General features: G+C 38.1%; 1 protein-coding gene across 3 annotated transcripts in view; it reads left to right on the top strand.

The window, feature by feature from the left end:
* The window catches only part of septin8a (septin 8a), a 45,206-nt gene that overhangs the window by 8,934 nt on the left and 17,540 nt on the right, over positions 1-18,732 (top strand). For all 3 annotated transcript variants that reach the window (XM_088321662.1, XM_088321660.1, XM_088321661.1), the window contains exons 2-5: positions 1,158-1,272; positions 4,127-4,322; positions 10,127-10,313; positions 16,715-16,876. In XM_088321662.1, the coding sequence (XP_088177788.1) occupies positions 1,158-1,272; positions 4,127-4,322; positions 10,127-10,313; positions 16,715-16,876 (660 nt within the window). The remainder of the gene's footprint in view (positions 1-1,157; positions 1,273-4,126; positions 4,323-10,126; positions 10,314-16,714; positions 16,877-18,732) is intronic.

Genomic DNA, 18,732 nt, shown 5'->3' with positions numbered 1-18,732 from the left:
AACATGCAAATAATCCAAAATACACGGACAATCTTATTAGCGTGCATTTAAAAAAAAAAATAATCGTTGCTTGAGATAGTCCCAATTATAGAAAAGAAGCCAGCAAGTCTTGTGTAGCGCCCCTCTTGTAGGCCAAACACAATCCAATAACTATGATTCCTTGAAAATTAACGCAGTGTCTTACAACAACCAAATCTTGATGAGTCACATTGCGATATCAAATAGATTTCGATTAATCCTGCAGCCTTAACGTGCATTGTGTTTTGTATTCTAATAGGTTATTATTATTTGATGGTACAGTAGTTGTAAAGCATTTTTTTCAATACGTTTATAGTATAATCTGGCTAACCGGTCCTCGAGAGCCGCATGTACGGCATGTTTTTGGAGTTTTTTCTGCTCCAATACAGGTAATTTCATTCACCTGGATTAGTATCAAGCTCCCACACAGCTTGCTAACAAAAAGAACATTTGCATCCCCTGAGTTGGAGAAAAGAAACCTCCAACAGCTCTTGAGGACTGGGTTAGTTACCCCTGGTTGATACAATACTTTCTTATTTGAGCCTGTGAAAAGGGTTTATTTGGTTTCAGTATTGGATAATCGTTGTAAAAAATTAAGGGTTTCTACTTGACAGGTTCTTTTTTTAATGCAACCCGTTTGATAAACGAGGGATTACTTTATAGATATATATGTATATATATATTTATATATATATATATATATATATATTAATATTTTTTTTTTTTTTTTTTGCTGGAGGGACACAACCCTTGCCTTGAATTTCCGCACTAATTCATGGGAAGCCACCTGTGACTCCTCCCTGCAGACATTTCCTGTTGTCCTTCCCCATAGCACGGTTGTTTCCTCAGGGACGGATGACCTCTGACTCTTCATTCCAGTCCCCGCTTCCTTTCATAAACCCTTTGCCACCTACCAAAATCCAAATACTCGCCATTCAAGTTCTAGCCAATAAAAACAGTTCTCCGATTCTTACGAGAAGGACGCAACCTCCGTCTGCCGAAACGTGCCTTGACATCATCTTTCAGGAATGCGGCCGTGAGGTTGCAGGACCAAACGAGCAGCGCTGAGTCTGTAGCCGCTTTCATGCAGAATTATTTTTCTTTCCTTACATACTTCTTTTTTTGTGTGCTATCTACAGAACGAGGAGAAGCGCAGCCTCAATCTCGGCGGCCATGTTGGATTCGACAGCCTCCCCGACCAACTGGTCAGCAAATCGGTCACGCAGGGTTTTTGCTTCAACATCCTATGCGTAGGTGAGTAATAAGTTGCACCTTTAAGGGACAATATGTATTAAATGAAATGTAATTCATTAAAAAATTAAATAATATTGATTTGAATAATAAGCAATAGATGGACTGACGGTTGACACATTTACTGTATTTTTCTCACTGTAGGCACATCAGATTATAAGGCTCGCCACTAAAAATGAGTCTTTTGTGATATAGTTTTTTATATAAAAGGCGCACCGGACTATAGGGTGCACAGAATTAGAATTACAGTAACGGCTAGGGTTGCACAAAAAAAAAGGTATTTGTGCATTGCTTAATCAGTTGAAATTTATCGCTAATCGCTATTGAAAAATTAGATGCAAAATGGCGTTGAACCGAGATAGCAGATGGGATAGCACCAGATCCTATCCAACAGACTCAATTTTAAGGGATACAGACAAGCACAAAAAGGCACCAGATTCTATATCATCATCACACTTTTCTCAATCACAGTACCAAGTTGTTGATGTTATTATTCGGCTGGGCTGCAAGAATATTGTCAGACAATCAACCGGTCCGTGGTGCAGAAACGTTGGGGACCATTGAAATACAGTATTGTATTTTTGACTCTCAAAGTCGAGAAAGGTATTGTGGGAGGTAATTTGGTTGTTCTGAAAAACGCATGGCCGCACGTATTCAACAAAGATTTTTACTCGCAATGCTTATTTTGAGCTAATAAAAAAAGTAAAATGAAATTTTATGCTAATTTGAAATTCCAAAATGTAACTTGGTATCTATTTTAAATGAGTTCATGGTTTTATTTGCGGGGAGTTAGGGTTTGGTAATTTGATCAGAGAACTGCGATTTGCTGACTGAGACGGAGTGAGAGAAAGAGAAAAAGAGAGAAAACAAATTGAAACCCAGAACGATGTTTTGTTTTGGTTTGGAGGGAGGGGCGATCTGATTAAAGCCCCCACTGGCTGAACCAGCGATAACTGAAGCACAGAGTACTAAGAAGTCTCTCTCTACAGCAAAATTTAGTGGTCAAATATTACAAAGAGTCCCTTTAAATCAGTGAGATTTTATTAAAAAAATGTATTTTAAACATTAGATTATTTAGGAATCCAATTTTTTAAATACATGCTTGAAGTCTAGGGACATTGGGCTTTATTTAGCACTTCATTGTGGTAAAATAAACTTCAGTTGTTCAAAAAAAACCCAATATGATTTAAATAGTAAGCAAAAATGCATGAAACATATCAACAGGCATTTTTTTTAACATGCTCGTAGATTCCGAATCATGTTGGTCAACAATTTTGCTTCCACGGGTACCATAAATAAATAAGTATTTCAAAAGAATGAGAAGAAAATGGCGTGATTTGGTCACTTTGCGTCTCTGTAGTTTGTATTCTTCCTTCTGCTTTGTTGTACTCAGTTTTCAGTTGCATTAAACAATACAGTTTCCTTTTAAATTTTCTCTAAAAGCAATGGATAATGAAGGAATCCAGTTTTTAAAAAAAAATTAAAATCTGACTTTATTCGTCAAACATAATGTTTGCTCATGTGTAAAGTGTTGCTAATGCTAGAGTCAGTTCCGCAACTCTGTCGCTAGTCACCAAAGCTAGCGGCTAACTGCGCTTTTTGTGCTGCTTACTCAACTAGTGCTCATATGGACGAAAATTACTAGCGTTAATTTTGATGCTTAGAAACTGTTTGATAATACAATAACATATCTGGCGTTAGCAAGTAGTCACTAGTAAGGGCATAAATCTCCTGAGCATTCAGCAAGCTTCCTGGTGCATTTAAATGCCCTCTAACATTTCAAACTCTCCAAAAATAAAAATGAATAGTTGTAATTGTGAATATCTGAGAAATATAGACTATAAGGTGCATGCAAAAAAACGAAATTGGCCAAAAACTTTAACCTCCTCTTTATTATCTGGGGCGCCTTGTGTGCCAAAAAATAATTGGAACTGCATACAGAACTGGTGAATTATCAAATTAGGGCTAGAGGATCAGTCGATATTTATCACTAACCACAATGGTAGCAACGGGGATTGAACCAGGAAAGCGACAATAAGAGCACCAAACACTCACCACCAGGCCATTAGAGGGACATAAATGACACGGGAAAAGGCAATGGGTCTTATCTCATTATCATACTCTTTTTAGTCACGGGACCAGATACAAATGTTGAAAGCAGTCCTTTTTATTTGTTTTTCGGGACAACCAAATTACTTCCCACAATACCTTTCCCTTCATTCAGTACAGACTTTTTGTGATTTGGCAATACAATTCTGTATTTCATTGGTCCCCAAACGTTTCTGTACTAATGACTGGTTTAATGTCTGACAATATTCTCACAGCCCATCCAATAATAACATGGCACTGTGACTAAAAATTAAGTGTGAGGATGACATTAAACATGCCTTTTTGTGTTTGTCTGTATCCCTAATAGTGAATAGAATCAGGTGCTCTCCCCGCTGCAATTGGGTTTGATGCCCTTTTGCATTTAATTTTTGCAATTTGCAATTTTTGATAAGTTTGATTAAAGATACTGATCAATCAATGCACAAATATGGTACTTATTTTTTATGCATCCCTAGCCCTTACCATAGTTCTAATTCTATGCTCCTTATAGTCCGGTGCACCATATATATATATATATATATATATATATACACACCACTAGACTTATTTTGGGTGTGAGCCTTATGATCAGGTGCGCCTTATATTGTGTAAAATACGGTACAATAAATTGTCCAGTCATGCAATATTATCAATTACAATAAGTAGTATTAGACATAACATTAAAGTTTTAATACTGTGCATGAACGTAAGAGTGTTTTTTAAAAGCCGACTTATCGATTTCCCTCATATTCCTTCCGAACGTCGCCAGGGGAGACGGGCATTGGCAAATCCACGCTAATGAACACGCTCTTCAACACCATGTTTGAGAACGAGGAGGCAAGCCATTACCAGAATGGCGTCTACTTGCGCCCTAGAACATATGACCTGCAGGAGAGCAATGTCCACCTCAAACTCACCATCGTGGACACAGTCGGCTTCGGGGACCAGATCAACAAAGATGAGAGGTCAGGATGGATGGATGTTAAGTACTAGTTCCAACCCAAAAGTAAAGTAACCCGTCTGTGTTTGAAGGCCCCGTGTGTATTCTATAATAGAGGTAAAATCTTCAGCCTGACATCAATTTTGGCCCAAGTTGGGCCTACAATGTCAATCACTATGTTCGGGTTGGGCCGGGCTTCTCCCTCGCTGGCTTATTTTCCCTCTAGCCTCACAGTTTGCGTAGGTGTTTCGAGGCTATGAGTAGTTTTGGCCACGAGAGACTGTTGTCTGCAAAAAACATGAAGTAGCCTCCTCACTATACGTACTGTATTAAACTTGCAATGTCAATTTGAGAACTCCCTTCTGTCTCTGTCCTGTTCGTCATCCATCCGAAATTGTTTATTTTTGTCTCTCTGCCTCTCTCTCTGAAAGAGCCACGCTAGATTCTTAAGGACATACTGGTACTGTGGTTTTTGGCCCAATTTCCAACCCGTCAATGTAACAGACGTTCTCAAATTTTTAGGAGTTTGACGGCTCCTAAAAAAAAATCCATCAATGGTGGAAATCGTCAGTCTAACTTCTGCAGAGACAGAAATATAAAGCGTGTAAATGTTAATAGTCTTGAATAACTTAGATTGTGTTACAAAAGAAAGGCTTTAATTTGTTATCATGAATTACCTCTCCTCCTCCCGAGTCCTCACATATAAAATTTGAAATATTGAGTTTGCTTCGAGCCCGGACTGGCTTGAGCTGAAACATCTTGGGCCCAATCTTACCTCTGTTATCTAGTGACCCCACGTGGTGGAAAAATACTTACATTATTGGTTCAAATAATAAGCAAAAACACATGTACTATCTTTAACATTATTTTACGTCAAAAAAATAGTAAGATTGCACAACGTGTGAAAGTTGACATGTTTTTCTGCCATCTTACTACTACGGAAGCCCGAATGAGGATTTTGCCAAGCTAGCTTGTGCCTGTGGTGCTTTTGGCATGTAATGGCCACTTAGCCTCTACGGCTCATTCAGGCATCCACTACTTTTTTTCCCCCCACAATTTCCTTCGCTAGATAATCATGATGGCAACTTGGCTTCAGGCTACAGCTCACCGCTAGCCACTATTGTTATTGTTGGCTGCTCTGTTTAAGAGACATTAAAAGAAGCAAAGAAACACTACCTCATAAACATCATTTTTTTCAAACACATGGGTGAGCCCATCATGTGATGGTCGTCAAGTTTCAGACATCTTCCACTTTTTTCCCCAACTGCTTCCTTGTCTAGCTACTCGTATTAACGATTTAGCTGCAGGCTATGGTTCACTGTAAGCGCTATTGTTATTAGCTGCTCCCGTTTTGTCCTTCAGTGTCACTCACCTTTCAAGCTTGTATGTTCAGTTCAGTGATTCAGTCATAATGGACTGTATTCTTCTGTTTCCCTCTCTAGCCAGTCATATAAGCCACTTGACTGATGGCTATGGCTCACTGTCAGTTTCTGTTGTTTCTGTTAGCTGCTTATACCTTTGCCCTTCAATGTCATTTGCCCTCCTCAGTTGATCATGCAGCGAACATCACTGAACCCTGTATTTCTAGCATTTTTAACTCTTTGTTTTTATTTTTTACCCCTCCCTTTTCTTTCTTTAGCCACTTTGTAGCTACTACTGCATGCTATGGCTAATTCTTAACTGCTTTGTGTAAACAAAGCTTGCTTTTGCAAACGTTTACCATCGTTTTAGTAGCTTCTTCTGCAATCTACTTAAGGTACCCACTTACACTAGCGCTGACCAACTCCAGATATTTGCCCTTTTCAGCTGCTCCGGATATATCCATCTCGCTCGGTCTTTTGTTACCCATTGAATTTAATCTTTGCTTGCTCAAGAAAATTCATAGGAAGGGTTTAGAATTTTACCAAGTGGTACCTTTTAGGTTTTGGCAGCGTGTCTTCTTGCAATGCACGCACTTCAGCTCCATTCTCAGCTAGAAGGACTTCGAGTGTTGAATGATACGTTTACTGGAAAATAATTTGTTAATACTGAAAACTTATTCTTAAAAGTATCATAATTTTAAATTTTTCATCCATTTCACCCAAACTCCAAAGAGCAATTGAGCAACAGATTTGAACACGGCAAGTATTTCCCTTGAATTTCTTTCTTCGTTTTGAACCCTCGTATGAGAAAAACAGATATCTAATCAACGCGCGTTCCTCGCATGTTTCTTCTCCCATCGGGCCTGAAAATAAAACAAAAAAAGCGGCGCGGGGAGGAAGTCTTTAAGCGAGGGAGCGAGTCCTATGCTACGAGTTGGAGCTGGACCAAGAAACGCTATTCTCACGCCCTTTGACGGCAGTCTTCGTAAACGGGGCCTGCTGAAGGTCAAACGCACGTTCAAAGGTCAACTTCGGTGCATTCCGCAGCATTAGAAGTCACTGTGAAGAAGGCTTTTGCAGAAAATGTAGACAAAGTAAATAGAAGCTCACTATTTAAACAGTCATCATAAAACTATCATAAAATATTGCCCAGTTGTAAGTTTTTATTAAACCGCAAACAGGTAACTAGAAATACATGAAAAAGATTTTAAAGACTTTTTTATTTATTAAGCGCGTCCGCGGCACAGTTCTAAGGTCATGGGTTTAAATCCAACGACCAGCCTTCCTGTACCCAGTTAGCATCTTCTCCCTTTGCTTGGGTGGGTTTCCTCCTGGCACTCCGGTTTCCTCCCAAATTCCAAAGACATGCTTGTCAGGTTAATTGGCTGGTCCAAATTGTCCCTAATTGAGAATGAACGAGTGAGTTGTCTGTCTCTGTGTGCCCCGCGACTGGCTGGCAACCAGTTCAGGGTGATTGTCTATTCATTGATGAGTTGTAAACACGAAAACTGTTAGCAGTTTGTAAGGTAAAAGACAATTGCTGGGGTTGTGATGAAACATGAGTAAACTGACTTAAGACGATCAAAAAAAACAATTTGTATTATTATTATTATTTGTACAAATAACACTTATATGCTATTAAAGATGGGCTGCGTCTTTTCAGGTGTACTAAAAAAGTTGAAAATTAATTATTTTCTTTGTGTGCAAACAGTGCCCAAATTAGTTCAAAGAACCCTTATGCTTTATTTTTCACTTTACCTATCTGCTTTCATTTTACTATTAGCAGAGCTGATTAGGGTGAAACACATTCAGTTCAGGATAGGAGCTGGGGGAGGGGTGTTGTGGGTGCTGGCGAATGACGTCATGCTCGTCCCTGCAGGTTTTTTTGTTTATTTTTTTTGTGTCTATTTTCTTTGTAGCATGAAAATGGTAAAAGTGAGAAAACCCTGCTTCGAGTAGATTTCAAACACCAACCCTAAACCCAAAAAAGATGAAAACGTTTTTCCGAGTACTTACTTGCATTCGCATCACGAATGAGCTGCTTCAGACTGCAATGATGACACAAGCCAGGAGACGGTGGCCAAGTTTAAGTTCCAGATTCCGTACAGCTTCTTTTAAGAATATTTAAAAAAAATAATAATTTTACCAATTTGTCTCGTAAAGTTAGATACCTAGGACAGCAAATACATTTATTTTGATTCAATACTAATCTAATCCTGTATTGGAAACAAATTGAGTAGAGCCGTTGAATAAGCATCTTACTTCAACCGAAACCTGAAGGACCATTTTTTTTAAGGTAGCTTGTCCTGGTGACGGCTCTTACCTTCTACAGCCAAGCTCTGATGGTTGATGACTCGTACATTTTCCACTTTTGTCCACTATTTCTTTCTCCAGCCACTCATGTCAGCCTCTTAGCTGCAGGCTATGGCTCACTGCTTGCTGCAATTGTTTGCTCCTGCATCATCTTTCATTATAACTTGCCTTCCACAACTGAGCCCTGCATGTTATTATTATTATTATTATTATGTGAGAACCCCAAGTTCTGTGATTAAGGCATATTTCTATTTTTTTCTTTCCTATTTTCTTCTTTAGCCACTTATTTTTGCCGCCAGACTGCAAGTATGAAATACTGAAGCAGGCTCCTGTTAGGTGTTGGACGATATGCTTTGGTCAGGATTCGATTTGTATCACGATTCTCGATAATTGCGATCCAATATAATTGATCATTGTGATTGAATTTTCTTTCCTAAAATGCAAGCACACTTCTGGGACAACAAATCAGGAATAATGTTCATACAATGCACATCAGTCTGTGTCGGTCAGTCCGGAAGCTGACATTTATTCCAAATGAGACAATGAGAACATAACATGTACACTGTTCAACAAGTTTACAGACACTAAATGTCATGAAGTGAAATGTCAACGTAACACAACCGCAGTGGGATACGGGTCTGTGACAAAGCTTGCAGACAGTTTTGGTCATGTCTAGCTCCGTCTTCCCGAGAACTGTTTAAAAACCAAAATGTGTCGATACTTCGCATTTAAAAATTACGGGAGCCTGCCTTAGTTTTAATTGCTTGCTTTCTTCCTCCATTTTCCTCTTCTGTTCTCCATTCGGGCACCGGTGCTGTGGAATGCACTTCCCCCTGAGTTCGATCTGCAACCTCAGTGGAAATGTTTAAATCTAAGCTTAAAACACACTTGTACTCTATAGCATATAAATAACCTAGATTTTTTGTTGACAATATCTCTCTACTATTTGTAATTGCAACATCCATTGCAGCCTGGTCATCCTGAAAAGGGGATTACCACATGTGCTGTCCCTTCTCAAGGTTTCTTCATTTTCCTCATGTTGAGGTTTTTGAGTTTTTCCTTGCCCTCATGTTGGTTTCAGATCAGGGGATGGTATAATAATAGTCTGAAATAATAGTCTGTGCAATAACCTGTGCAGCCCTTTGAGACTCTTTGTGATTAAGGGCTGTGCAAATAAAAATGACTTGACTTGACTTGTTTGCTTTCTTTGAATTTCTGTAGACAATTGTCACACAAATGATCACGATTGACAAACATATTGTGAAAAAAAATCCCTTCTGCATTAAATGATCACCTTAATAAAGAAGAGCAAGGTAATGTTCAAGAAATCAAGACAATAATTGATCAAGAAATCATTATTGAAATAACATTTTGTTCCTTTTATTAAACCAAATGCCACAGTGCACAATTATAGATTGTAAGGTTAAAACATTTTGGGAAAACACTCATGGTGAGGTAACGGTTTGTATAATCTCTTGACTCAACTTTTCTGTAATTGAGTCTAAAATTAAATAAAGTGCAAAAATGAGTTGCACATCTAAGGGAAAAAATACTCCTAATTTCAACACACAGATAGCTGACGTTCTTTGTTTCCGCGTGTGCGTCTTAGAATTGGCGTCATTCCATTGACATTTGAGTCCTGGATGGTCACAAAGGAGGGTGGAAAGTAAAAAAGACGCTAATCGCGATTAGACCAATATGTCATTTGCGCAACAGCCCTATTGCTTTCCCGCATTTTTACGTTCTGCATATGACGCCACAAAAATAGTGTGTTCTTCGTATACACATGCTCAATGCATTTTTTTTTAAATTCTTGCCTTGTGTGGCTGTATGATTCTAGAAGAAACATGAAATATTAAGGAATAATTGTAATTCTAGTACCAGAAAATTAAAAAATGTAATTCTATATAGCACTACTATCTCTTGGCAGTCTTTTATTGTTTTGTTTCAGCTCTTGTGATTTTTATTAAATTAAGCTCGCCTGATGACTCTGACTACTGGTGTATCTCAAAGTCCCCTTCTGGCCGCTGAGATAACCAGAGGGTAACACAACACAAGTTTGAAGATCTGGATCACACGAATGCTCACATTCAACACCAGCATGTATTTGTTTTCTTTCTTTTTAATTCCTTCTTCTTGTCTCTTTCTCTCACAGTTACAAGCCCATTGTGGACTACATCGACACGCAGTTTGAAAACTACCTGCAAGAAGAACTGAAGATCAAGCGCTCACTATTCAACTACCATGACACCAGGATCCACATCTGCCTCTATTTCATTGCCCCCACGGGACATTCGCTCAAGTCCTTGGACTTGGTGACCATGAAGAAACTAGACAGCAAGGTAACCAGTCACAGTCACCATTGTTAGCAGGTATCGGTGTCGGAAAATCTTCCACCGAGAGCGGTGTGTGTTTCATCCCCTTTGGCTCTTTGCAGCTCCCACGAATACGAGTCAAACCGATAGCTTCCGCCTGCAGTGTGTAAGGCGGGGGTGGGGAATTTGACTTTTGAGTCCACCTTATCCTTCTAAAAACAAGCAAAACCTCAAAGTAGGCTTCAGACAATATTGAAAATCTAAATGAACAAAATGTGAGAGTAAGAAGATGTGTTAGATGGTGGAAAACATTAAAAGAGAAACGACCCCAAAAAAAAATTCAACATTGGGACAGAACAACAAATGCCACCACAATGAGACCATTAAAATGAATGCCCAAACACTGACTAGCTGTAACTGGACAAAACATGAAAGGATGACAACACAGGATATGTTGAAACACTCACTAGGTCTAAATGAACAAAACACAAAAGAACAATGACACATGAAACTTTCCTTTACATGGACAAAACAACGACAGTGCCCATGATGACAAGTTGATGAAAACTAATGCTTGAACAATAATAATCTGTAACTGGACATGACATAAAAAAGGGGAGAACGTCTTTAAACATATCGTGCAATCTTTAACTGAACAGAACAATACAACTTACTATATGACCCCACATGTGGATAGAAAGACTGCGCAAAAAACGCTCCCACACGTGGACAAATCATCTACAAGAGTGCCATGACGACAAAACCATGGAATTGATAGCCTTAACGCTAACTCTAACTACACAAAACATGAAACATATGCTGGAACACTACTTATCTTTAACTGAACAAACCATGGAAGGACAGCACATGATATGTTGAAACGCTGACTTGCTCTAAATGAACAAAACACATGAGGACGATGAGCTAATAAACCCTCCCACTAATGATTGAAACAACTAGTGCGATGATGACGAGACAATGAAATAAAATCCTTGAACACAAAAAGTTGTAACTAAACAAAACATAAAAGTGAGAGAACGAAGCTGGAACGAAACAACATGAAAGACACATGCGGCTAGAACAATAAAGATAATTCTACGATGACTGGACCACAAATCCTAATGTTGGAACACAAACTAGCTCTAACTGAACAAAACATGAAAATGAGACGGCATGACAAACACAGAACTACAACTTCAGTGCCATGACGACAAAACCATCAAGTATAATGCCGAAAAACACAAAACATGAAAGAAAAAGAACACAGTATGTTGTAACACTGTTACTCTCTAGCTGAACAAAACATGAAGTATGCAGCTGCTTCAAATTACTTTCCTACAGGTTTATTTTGGAATTTAAGAGCTTCGAGTTTATGGAAAACTGCTGGTGTCCCTCATGTTTCTCTTCTTACGACGATGAGTATAAATCCGGCTGTCTTCACCACTGCAGCATGGAAAAATGAAAGAGACAAAACTCCAGCAAAATCCAACCAACATACTTATGTTTTCCACACAACTCAAAACTATACTTTTATTTCATAGTGGCTATGTAATAAAAATGATAAATAGTCCCTAAGACCAAACCTTGCTTAAACTAAGATACACTGAACTGCTCAATTTTTCTGGCGAAAACGAGATTAACTTTAGGGTTAAAGCTTGCTTAACTTTTGGGACAAAGCTACCTAAATTTTCAGGCAAGAACTAGATTAAATTTCAGCACAAAACCAGCTTAGCTTTCGAGACAAAACTAGCTTAAATTTCAAGAAATTGAATAGCTTACCTTTTGAGACAAAACTATCTTACCTTTTGAGGCAAAACAACCTTAATTTCCGAGGTAAAACTAGCTTAACTTTTGGGGCACACCGGGCGCAACCTTTGAGGCAGAAGTGGCTTAAATTTTGCGACAAAACTAGCTTAAATTTTAGGACAACACTAGCTCAAATTTTTGTACAAAACTAGCTTAAATTTCGGGACAAAACTAGCTTAAATTTCGGGACAAAACTAGCTTAAATTTCGGGACAACACTAGCTCAAATTTTGGTACAAGGCTAGCTTAAACTTCGGGACAAGTCTATTTTCATTTTTGGGAAAGAACTAGCTTCACTTTGGGTTAAAGCTAGTTTAACTTTCTAGTCAAAATTAGCCTAATATTTTCGACAAAGCCAAGCCTAACTTACATTTTGGAACAAAACTAGAGCCTATTTCTGGACAAAATTAGCGCATATTTTGGGATAAAAGTAGCTCATATTTAAGGATTATAATACCAGAAGTAGTTTGAACTATTAGACAAGATATTCTTAACTTTATGGACAAAATTATTTTATCTTTCAGGACAAAACTAGCTTAACATTTGGTACAAGGCTAGATTTATTTCCGAGTTTAATCCATCTTAGTTTTCGGGACAAATGGAAGCAGAGAGGCTAAACCCCAGCACAAACCAACCAACGTTCTCACGTTTTTCCAGCCAACTCATATGTTCACGTTTGTTTCAGAGAGGCCACTGAAGAATATAATAGAAATAAGAAAGACCAAAAGTTGCTCAAACCTAATAAATACTCAACTGTAACTTTTGAACACAAGAAATGTGATTTCTTATAAATGTCTGCGCTTGTCTAAACCACATTTTACCCTCTCTCATAAAAGAACAATAAAATGTCCTTTAAAAGCAAAATTTGGCAGCGTAATCAAGTGGTAGTTTTAAATAGCAACACAAGACGTTTGGCAGAAGAGTGCAGCCGTGCGGTGACGGCTGAAGCACGCCAGCAGGTTTTGGTCACAAGCTGACCATCTGCTTGATTTTAGTTTTATTAGCCCTGCATCGCCGGACATGGGACTTTATCAAGGCTAGATTAGAAATCCAGTATGAACACTTAAAGAGACAGTGTAAGAATGGTCTTTTTAGACTTTAGAATGGAGCTGAAGCGTTTGCTTTCGAAGGTGAAACACTACGGAGGCCCGAAAATTACTGCATGAAAAAAACCCGAAAGCTTACTTCCATTTCTTCTTGCAAGGATGAATTTCATAAACTAGATACTACCAGAGGGGCTGAAAAGAGCTAAAAGCCGGAGTTGGTCAGGTGTGAGAAAATATCTTTAGTGACTAGTGGGAAAGCTATGATATGAAGTGATTATTTTACTCATTTAATACTATTATCATTTGGTTTTTCGAATATGTCATTGGGAATGGTATCAAGACAGTCGAGGGGACAGGACTAAGATAAGCTATGGGTTTTTCCTATGAGCATTTTTTCCCCTTTTTGGTTTTCTCATGTATATGGAAAGTTTTGGATCTTGAATTCAATGTAATTTTGAATCTGGATGAACAGACGAAAAAAAAAATCAATCAAAATTTTCAGAAAAGGCCAGTAAAAGATTGCAAGAGCAAGCTTTAATAAAACAGAGCAACTAAGAATAAGATTAGTAGTGACGCCAGCAGCCAAGAGGCTAACATGATTGGCGAGAGAAGGAAACAGTAGGGAAAAAAGAACCATATACCTGAAACTCCATTACATACTTGCCCGACCAGCTGATTAAGGACAAAGCAAGACTGATTTATTGCCAGGTGGCTAACTTGAGTGGCTAGAGAAGAAAACATTGGGGAAAAGCATTCAAAATGTCTTGAGTACCGGACTTGGTGACCATTACTTGCAGGGATTGACTGTGGAAGGTGAGTCACACTAAAGGACTAAGCAGGAGCAAAAGCAGCTAGCAGTGAGCCATAGCTAGAAGCAAGTAGGTAACATGAGTGGCTAGAGTGGGAAACAGTGGAAAAAAGTCCAAACTGCTGGAATCACGTAAGTCTATGACCATCACATGCAGGGCTCAGTTCAGGAAGGTGATAAGTGGTTAAGTGCTTAAAACACCAGAGGGTTAAGCTATCTTGGCAAAATCCTCATTTGGGCTTCCGTAGTAAGAAGATTGTTGCCTTAAATGTCAGCTCCTTCTTGTTCCTTCTACAAAAAGTGTGTTTCTTGTATCATGTATTATTTGCTTATTGTTTGAATCAATAGTGTTTCACACTAACGAATGAAGTTTTTATTTATTTATTTATTTTTTAAACGATAAGTTTCGCTATAGAATATATACTGGGGCTTTAACAGGAAACATTTTTTTGGCCATTTATCAACATTGCTGTTGTTTATTTTTTTTTTTACTTCTTACATTCTTAAATGTCATACATGTAAGAGTAATAGAACCCATTCAAAGCGTAACAAAAACATTGGGTGTTTTCTTAGTGGTATTTTTGCACTGTAGTCATGTTATGCTAAATGCTAAGCAGGCACAGAACTCCTGTCAGAACGGAATTTGGAGCAGAAAGGACATTTCCCTCTTGGTTGTTTCACTCCGCTGTCAAAGCGAGACAATCGTTTTTTTCCCGCCCCCCTCATTAGCTGAGTATGAAATTGCACGCACACGCTTCCTGGAGGCAGGAACTCGGATAATCTTTTTGTTTTGCAAAAAGTCTATTTTTGTTCTTTAAATGACAGAGTCAACACTCATTTGGTCCTCGGCTAAATTTCCTTTGCTGGTGACTTCAACCAAATGTGGATGTGGAGCATGATACAGACAGTTTCCTTAAGAAGTCTGATTGTGTACACAAGCGCAAAAGGGTGTATTTCTCAAGAAATGCTATTTTGATACCCTGAGAAATTCTCAAAATGGTCGTCTCTTCAAAAAAAAAAACCAAAAACCATGATCTGTCAGGTTCATGTTACAATTCCTGTTTCCAGAAAACGTCTGGGAAGGGAACAAAACCCCCATAGTAATAATTTGAGGATTGATTTGGACATATTCTCTATAAATCCAGTTTTGATCACCTGAGAAATGCTCAAAATGGTCGTCTCTAAAAAAGCCATCAGCCGTCAGTTTCATGTTACAATTTCTGCCTCCAGAAAAGCCTGGCAGGGGACAAAACCCCCAAAGGGGGAATCTTTAAGGTTGTTCTGACAGTAAGTTCTCAAAAAATCCTGTTTTGACCACCTGAGAAATGCTCAAATCGGTTGTCTCGCCCATAATCCATCAGGTTCATGTTACAATTTCTGCTTCTAGAGGAAGTTTGAGAGGGTACAAAATAGGGGTCCACGATTAACCGAAATCTAATCGATATCGCAATGTGACGAGGTGAATTTGTGTTATCGCAAAACACTGCGTTTCTTTTTTCCCAAGGATTTATAGTTCCAGTTTGTTATTTGAGTGATTGAGTGTTTGGCCAACATGAATTGTCAAAGTTAGGGATTTAACAGCGACAATCAGAGGTATGTTTTAATTGCAGTAGCCAATGAAGGCGAGGCATAGTTTCCATGTGTGTGCGTGATTAGCTGGTGTAAGCTGTCAGTCAAACAGTCGTTTCACAACTGGCCATCAAAACAAACGTGACAGCTCGTAGCTGTTGCGGTTCGAAGTAGGTTTGCATGTCACTCTGCTTCTCCCAAAAAAGACGAAAACTACTGCAGAGAATGCACTTGACTTTTAATTGCAATACAAGTCTGAAAAATTACAATTTTTTTTGTAAAATTGTGCAGCCCTAGTACAAAACACCCAAAGGTGGAATTTTGGGGTTTATTTTCGACAAGACGTTTTCAAGAAATCTCTTTTTTGTTCCACCCTCCCTTATGCTCAAAATGGCTGTCTCTTTAAAAATAAAACAATCTTTCAGGTGTATGTTACATTTTCTGTATCCAGAAGAAGTCAGAGAGGATACAAATCCCCCCAAAATGGAATTTTTCAAGTTGATTTTGACAAGAAGTTATTAAGAATTCCCATTTTCACTACCTGTGAATTGCTTAAAATGGTTCTCTCTTAAAAAGAAAAACCACAATCCATCAGGTTCATGTAAGAATTTCTGCTTCCAGAAGAAGTCTGAGTGTAAAAAACCACCAAAGGTGGAAATTGGGGTTGGTTTTTGACATTAAGTTCTCAAAAAAATCATTCTTTTACCAGCCGTAACTACTCAAAATCGTTGTCTCTTAACAAAGTTTCATTTTACAATATCAGCTTTCAAAAAAGTCTGAGAGGGTACATACCCACCAAATGTGGAGATATCAGGTAACGGGTAATTTTGACTAGATGTTCTCAAGAAATCCTATTTTGACTACCTAATATCTGGTTCATACAATTTCTGTTTCCACATAAAGTCTGAGAGAGTACAAAACCCCCAATGGTGGAATTTTTAAGGTTGATTTTGACAAGAAGGTCTTAAAAAATTGTATTTTGACACCTCAAAAAACATTTTGTCAGGTTCTTGTACACTTTCCACTTCCAGAAGAGGTCTAAGGGTTCGAAAATCCCACAGGTTGAATTTTGGTGTTGATTTTGACAAGAACTTTTTAGGGAATCGTATTTCGACCTCATGGGAAATGCTCATAATGGTTGTCCCTTAAAAACCCCCACAATCCATCAGTTACTTGGAATCGTTTCTTTCCCACCTTCAGGTCAGTATCATTCCCATCATTGCCAAAGCAGATACCATCTCCAAGAGCGAACTCCACAAGTTCAAAATCAAGATTATGAGCGAGCTTGTGAGCAACGGCGTCCAGATCTATCAATTCCCTACGGACGACGAAGCCGTCAGCGAGATCAACTCCTCTATGAACGTAAGCGCTTGTCAATATTTCATCGGGAATATTCTCACAATCTCAAAAGTATTTATAGTTTTTTTTGCATCTGTGTGTACTTAAAGAATGATTTTTAATTATTTTTTAAGTTCATTATACAGGAGTATATTGTTTTCTGGCAGTCCCATTCTTATATTTTTGTTAACTCAGCCGATGCATTAACAAATAGTCACTTTGGTGGCTAGCATCGCTTTGGCAGTAAACTTTAAATAATTTAGCAGCAAATACCAGTTGCATAGACCTTAACTGCTAATGATAGTATTGCAGACTGCAAATGTTAATGTCTTTGCATGAATGCTTCATGTTAAACTATGCAAATTTCAATTTAGATTGCCTTCATCGATTTATACACTATTTGATCTTCAAGGATTTTACGAGACGGTGAACTCCAGAAATCAAACGCTTGTTAAATCGTCTTCTGTTCTGGCAGCGCCTTTCCTGGATTGAGTGCATATTTTTGTTAATGCTCCATTAGCAAATGGCATTACTTGGGTGGCTAGCATGCCTTTAGCAGTTAACTCCAGTTTCACGGACCTTAACTATTTATACAAATACTATCCTTGTGGGCATGGCAACTAGCCGCTGCTGCTAAGGTCTTTCGAAGTTTTTTCAGGACACAGCACAAAGCTTTCCAAATAATAATAAGAGTAAACTAGACCCCAATGTTTTTTGTAGATAATTCTATTTTTTTGATTTGTTTACATCGGCGGTGGGACAAAAAAAGTATATTCGTCAAGGCTTAAACAGAATCACAATCTTCAAAAATTAAAAGATTGTTAGATCGTAATTTCAAAATCATTTAGCAGCTAATGCCAGTTTCAAAAACCTTAACTACTAATGTTAATGATAGCAATGTGGCCCGGCGGCTAGCCTCGAATGCTAATTTCTTTGCATTAATTCATACTTAGACTACTTTGGTGTTTAGTATCACTTTAGCATTTAAGGCTGAATAATTAAGCAGCTATTTTCAGTTTCACACACTTTAACTAGTAATGCTATCACTAGCATAGTTGGCATGGCTATTCGCCTCTAATGCAAAGGTCTTTGCATTAATCCTTACTTGAACTACTTTGGTGGCCAGCATCACTCTAGCAGTTAGGTTTAAATCAGATGTTTCCAAAGTCAACCTGGACCCGAACCCCCAATGAGTCAATCAAAATAATCTCAGACCCGCAACCTCAACTTTTTCAACAATTTTGTGCTGGACACAGCTATGCCTATCCGGAAAAAAACACATTTAATTTTAGTAGCTCACGCGCTCTTGCACAGAATCAAAGTCAAGTCCACTCTTGCCTCTTTTGCCACAAGTCTCTCCTTTCATTATACCGACACTGTGACCACGGGCGTCACTAATGCTAATGTCTTTGCCTTTTTTCTTAATTTTACATAATGCAAATTTTGATTTAAATATTTTCATGCCCAGAAAGTAGATATATTTCCGAAAATGTAATTTTTTTCCCTTTAGTTAAACATCAAGGGAAAATAATCAGAAATATGCTGATAAATGTTTTTTAAGAATCTTGATAAAAAACATAATTTGGTATTACATATTTGTGATATATTTTAGCCACATTGTACTTTCCATTCCGAATTATTTTGCCTCTTTTAAAAAAGTGCCGTATTGTCCAAACTTTAAGGCGTACCCTAAAAACCCCAAATATGCCCGAGATTAAACACTTTTCCTCAGTGCACCTTTTAGAATGGAAATACAGTAAATAAAAATATAAATGCATAATAACAACCAAATGCTTTAACATACAGTAACAGTTAATGGATGAATCCATTTATTTTAGTTGTGTAACTATGATATTCTAATATATATGTCCTATTACAAG

This window comes from Urocampus carinirostris, chromosome 17, assembly GCF_059441175.1.
Source record: "Urocampus carinirostris isolate Australia breed hairy pipefish chromosome 17, RoL_Ucar_1.0, whole genome shotgun sequence".
Taxonomy (NCBI): Eukaryota; Metazoa; Chordata; class Actinopteri; order Syngnathiformes; family Syngnathidae; genus Urocampus; species Urocampus carinirostris.
The sequence above is the reverse complement of the archived record's forward strand: the minus strand, read 5'-3'. Positions and strand labels throughout refer to the sequence as shown.